General features: G+C 45.9%; 1 protein-coding gene across 1 annotated transcript; it reads left to right on the top strand.

The window, feature by feature from the left end:
* Nucleotides 1-461: 461 nt before the first annotated feature.
* LOC149393532 (protein unc-13 homolog) lies at nt 462-5812 on the top strand. Its single transcript, XM_089618066.1, has 5 exons — nt 462-980; nt 1624-2388; nt 3035-3475; nt 4189-4375; nt 4886-5812. The coding sequence occupies exons 1-5, from the start codon at nt 462-464 to the stop codon at nt 5800-5802; spliced, it is 2829 nt and encodes a 942-aa protein (XP_089474192.1). The 3' UTR covers nt 5803-5812.
* The last annotated feature ends 136 nt before the right edge of the window (nt 5813-5948 follow it).

The raw sequence follows: 5948 nt of genomic DNA on the forward strand, positions 1-5948 counted from the left end.
ATGGGAAATACTAAGAAGAGGAAAGAAAGAACTAAGATCGCGATCAATAATATTAGGCCAGATATAATAGACAATAGTTATCTATCTAGATCCTAATTTGCCAGCCCAGCCCATTCATTTCTCATTTTCCGCCAACCCGAAAAACGAAAAATCACATTTTCCCGACTCATCTTCCACCACCCAAAAATATTTCTAACGTAATCGCTGTCGTAACGAAACAAAACCGTTGCTCTCTCTCTCTCCTCTTCATCAGCTTATTCAAATCTCATCAAAATCTCTCTGTCATCGTCCAGGCATTTTTCGCTCCCTCTCTCTCTCTCTCTCTTATTATATATTATACCCATGTATAATAAGAGAAAGAGCTTCCTCTTTCCTCGTTCTTCTCATCTGCCTCCTCCTCGACCGTGACCATTGCGACCACGAACGCAGCCACGTCGGCGTCGCCGAGCCACCCCTCGGCCATGGCCGCCGCCGCCCACCACCACGCCCGGCGCGACACCCTCTCCGGCCCTTTCCCCATCGCCAGGCTGTCGGAAGACCACACCGACCTGGCGTGGCCTTTTGGGCACCTCGAGGGAATGAGCCCCGACGACGTACGCGAGACCGCCTACGAGATCTTCTTCACTGCCTGCCGCTCCTCCCCGGGCTTCGGCGGCGGCAGAAACGCCCTCTCCTTCTACCCTACCTCTGAAACCTCCTCTCCGGCGAGACCCGGCGGAGGAGGGGTGGTCGTGACGACGCCGACGAGCCGCGTGAAGCGAGCGCTGGGGCTGAAGATGGTGAAGCGGTCGCCGTCCAGGAGGATGGGCGGCGGCGGCGGGTCCAGTCCGTCGGCGGCGGCGGCGATGACGGTGCCACCACACGGGGCGAGGCCGCGGCGGCCGATGACGTCGGCGGAGATTATGAGGCAGCAGATGAGGGTTAGCGAGCAGAGCGATAATCGGCTCAGGAAGGCTCTCATGAGGACGCTTGTCGGACAAGTAAGGGCTTTGTATATAATAGTAATTGTTATTTACATGCAAAACTCAAAGAAGAGACCAAAAATACTGACAAAACTAAAATGTGAATAAGCCAAATAGGTCGCTTGTAAGATCTCTACATTTATGACATTTGATGAGCTATTTAATTTGAATAAGCCAAATAGGTGGTATAGCTTATGTGAATAAGAACGAGAAAATTTGAATGGAAAAAAAAAACAAGAATTGATATTTAATTATTACAAAACCGAATTTATGCTGAAACTTTGAAACAAATGACAATAAGGGTGTGCTGAAACTTTGAAACAAAAAATTGAACGGAAAAATTTAGATTTCATTATCATTAATTTTTTTTTACTTTTTCTTTCGGATTCTGAAATATTTGAATGGAAAGAAAATTTATGGGAAAATTTGAAAGGAAATGTATAACTATAATTGGAATTTCATTTTTTTCAAAAGACTAATGAAAATTTAAAATTCAATCAAATTGTACCACAAAAATTGTAATTTTCTGAAAAGAAAATTCCAATATTTCTTCTGCAAAATCCAAATTCAAAGTACATGTAATCAGTAAATGATGACACACCACCCAAATGTACAGACACTGATGATAATGACATGATGGAGAATCATAAAAAATTTGCAGATGGGAAGAAGAGCGGAGACGATAATCCTGCCACTGGAGCTCCTGCGGCACCTGAAGCCATCGGACTTCAACGACACGCGTGAGTACAACGCCTGGCAGAGGCGGCAGCTTCGAGTCCTGGAGCTTGGGCTCCTCGTCCACCCGTCCCTCCCACTGGACCCCTCCGCGGAGCCCTTCGCTGCCCGGCTCCGCGCGGTGGTGCGCTCCTCCGACTGCCGCCCCGCGGACGCCATGCGCAGCCTCTGCAACTCCGCTGTGTCCCTCTCGTGGCGCGGGGGCCAGGCCTGCCGCTGGGCTGACGGATCCCCGCTCAACGCCCACCTCTACGCCTCCCTCCTCGGCGCCGCCGTCTTCGACCCCCGCGACGACACCCTCGTCCTCGACGAGGTCGACGAGCTCCTCGAACTCATCACCAAGACGTGGCCCACGCTCGGGATCGACCGTCATGCCCACAGCGCCTGCTTTGCCTGGGTTCTCTTCCGCCAGTACGTCGCCACAGCCATGGTTGAGCCCGACCTTCTCTGCGCTGCTCACTCGGTTCTGGCGGCCGAGGGAGGGGGAGGGGAGCTGTTTGGGGCGGTGGTGGGGTCGGTGAGGGAGTGGGCGGAGAAGAGGCTGACCAGGTATCATGACTACTTTCTCAGAGGCACGGTCGGGCAGATCGAGACGCTCTTGCCCATCGCGCTTCTCGAGGCCGGCGGGGAAGATTCCGGTCATCGGGTTGAGCATTTCATTAGATCTTCTATCACCCATGCGTTTCAAAAGGTAAATAGTGCTTTTCTTCCATCGAATTTTCTACAGTCCAAACGGCATAACACAACACAAGACAAGTAATAAAATATATATATATATATATACATTCTCATTTGTTTAAACACCCCCCCCCCGCAGTTCATATCTTTGCCTTTTGCCTATGGATGAATGAATTTATTATAAAAATATAGTACATTTAACTGTATGAAGAATTTGTCCTCCCCCCCCCCCCCCCCCCCCCAGTTCATATCTTTGCCTTTTGCCTATGGATGAATGTATCATAAGATTTCTATCATAATGAAGTAGTACGAATCCAATAAATAAACTCAAAGAATGGTAAGTTGTTAATTAATGATATAGATGGACAGAAAAAGATAAATACAATTTAGTTATTTATTTTGCTAATAATATAGTAAAATTAGGAAACTTTTTGCTCGCTCATGATCATTTTTTAAGGTAATAGCCCTCTTGAACAGTTGATGTGCCCCACAATAACGTAATAGCCTCTTCAAAAAAAAAAAGACAGTTTATTTTGGTAGCAATATCTTGCATGTTTAAATTTAATCACCTCATTCGAGAAATTTCTGGTTTAATTATTTCTTATACAGCCATATTACAAAATATATACTGAAAGTGTAATTTTTTGCTTATGCATTAGTTGGCTGAAAATGGAATCACCGGGAACGAGGAAGTGAGAAGCTCAGCGATGCTTAAACTAGCGAAAGAGACCGAGGAGCTAGTTTTCAGAGAGAGGAAGTGTTTCAGCCCAACCCTAAACACGTGGCACTCCAGCGCGGCGGCGGTGGCGGCGGCGACACTCCACGGGTGCTTCGGTTCGGTGCTCCGGCGGTACCTGCGCGGCGTGGCGGCCCTCAGCGCCGACGCGGTGGAGGTGCTTCAGACGGCGGCGAGGCTGGAGAAGACGCTGGTCCACGTGGTTGTGGAGGATTCTGTGGACTGCCCTGATGGAGGAAAGTCGGTTGTGAGAGAGATGGTTCCGTTTGATGTCGAGTCTTTTGTTTCTAATCTTTTGAAGACGTGGGTTGGGATGAGAATGGAGAGAGGGAGAGACTGCATTCAACGAGCCAAAGAGAACGAGGTCTGTTTTTTTTACTTTATTTTATTTTAAATATTGATAAATAGTCTTTCTAACTTAAATATTATAAAAATAGATAATGATCTTAAGATTTATACATAGTCAGATGTTTTAAAAATTTAAATAAAATCAAGGTTTAAAACTGTTACATGAAATATATATAGTCTTGTAGTTAAATATTCAATTGAAATTAATAAATTTATAAAAATAACTAAGATTTGTATGGTGAAATAGTCGATCATTTACAAAAATGTGGGAATACCAAGTGTCTAACCCTACCAGAAAATTTATATACAGAAATAAATAGTACTTAACTACCATGTATAAAATGTCAACGGCTTCAAGAGCGTCAAACTTTAGTTATATTGTTAAAAAGCTTAAAACCCTAACTATTTGACTATAAAATAAAAAATTTAGTTATTTTCTTAATCAATTAAGTTTACTTAGCTAATTTATGTAATCTTTTTTGTTAATTTTTATCTTTTTTTAATGTTTATCACTTAGTTCGATTTCATTGTACTTTTTGGTTAATTTATTATTAAAATTATATGGGATTTTCTGTTGAATTTCTTAATTATTTGTATGTCTTGTGTGTTCTTCATATTTTTTAATATTATTATTTTAGAACTATTTAGTTAATTAATTTTAAGAAAATTTTAATTTGTAACGACTATTTAACTAAAACACCATTATTAATAAATAAAAACGTAAAGCAGAATTGGAATCCAAAATCAAAAGCGGATCCGTATGGGCAGTCAGGTTTGGAGCTGGTGAGAATAGCGGAGGAGACGGTGAAAGAATTATTTGACATTCCTATCGGAATGAGTGAAGGCTTAGTTGAGGATGTTGCTTCCGGTTTGGATACCCTCTTCCAAGACTACACAGCGTTTGTCGCCTCGTGTGGTAACCACTAATAACCCCTCTCTCTACACATTAGGCTTTCGGAGAAAGTATTCACCATTTAACTCGTCGAATTCTCTATATGTCCTTTCAATTAGATTTTTAACACGCTAACTCATCTCACACAAGTGGCCCCACCACTGCTGTGGGTCCTATCTGTATGAGTACCGCTTACGTACCAAAGGCACGAGTAAAAATCAGTTCTCTAAAACAAAAGAGTGTAAATTGATTTAATTAGTGCAACATAAACTAATGAGAGTTACTACTTAAGAACTTAGAATTGTGGATTGCAACAGAAGTATAAGGATTAAAGTTCATGTAGGATTTAACGTATAGCCATTATACTTGGACGAAAAAAAAACATTTAACGTGCACGGTAAACTTAACCACCCACGTCCTCAACTAAATTTTAAGAACTGAAAAATGTTGCTGTTTCACAAATGCAATTCCTATTACATTTGACTTGATACATCAAATAATTGATTCTTTTTATCTTTGATTTTGCTCTCTCAGCCCCAAAGCAAAGCTATATCCCGGCACTCCCACCATTAACCCGGTGCAGCAAAGACTCAAAGCTGACGAAGCTGTGGAAGAAAGCGGCCCCGTGCGGCGTCAACCCCGACGAGCCCTACCATTTCTCAACGGTGGACCCTCGGCAGTCCACCAGCCGCGCCACCCAACGGCTCTACATCCGCCTCAACACCCTCCACCTAATCCTCTCCCGCCTAAACTCCCTCCACAAAACCCTAACCCTAACCCTAACCCTAAACGAGCCCTTCCTCGACCGGGCCCGCTCCTCTGCCCATTCCGCGGCCCACCAGGTGGCCCAGTCCGCCGCCTACCGCCTCATCTTCCTCGACTCCGCCCCCGCCTTCTCCGACTCCCTCTACTCCGACTCTGTGCACGACTCCCGGATCCGACCCGCACTCCGAGCCCTAAAGCAGAACCTAACCCTGATGTGCGCCGTGGTCCACGACCCCGCCGCGAGGTCCTCCGCTTCCCGGGAGGTCCTCCGGGCCGCGCTCGAGGCCTTCCTCACGGTCCTTCTCGCGGGCGGGCCGTCCCGGGCCTTCGACCGGGCCGACCACGCGCCCGTCCAAGAGGACTTCAAGGCCCTCAAGCGGGTCTTCGAGGGGCTCGTCCCCGAGGGCGTTGTGGAGAGGGAGGCCGTGGCTGCCGCGGGGGTGGTCGCGCTCATGGGCCGGCCCACTGATGAACTTGTGGAGGAGTTTAGTGTGGCCACGTGTGAGGCCAGCGGAGCTGCCGGGGTCGTGGTGGCAGCTTCGCAGAGGCTCCTACCAATGCCGCCGACTACCGGGCGGTGGAGCAGTTCCGATGCGAATACCATACTTAGGGTTTTGTGCCACCGGGATGATAGGGTGGCCAATCAGTTCTTGAAGAGGACTTTCCAGTTACCTAAAAGGAGGTGATTCAGATGGATACAAGCATAAATTACAGTACTTGTACTTTATACGTACTACTAATGAAAGAGAGAAAGCGATCAATATTGCACGTTTTATAAGCATATCTGATTGAACAATTTTATACAATGGCAACGAAAATTCAATGAGAAATC

Source organism: Urtica dioica, chromosome 6 (assembly GCF_054948205.1).
Source record: "Urtica dioica subsp. dioica isolate 48M chromosome 6, U.dioica_male_clone48M_v1_H2, whole genome shotgun sequence".
NCBI lineage: Eukaryota > Viridiplantae > Streptophyta > Magnoliopsida > Rosales > Urticaceae > Urtica > Urtica dioica.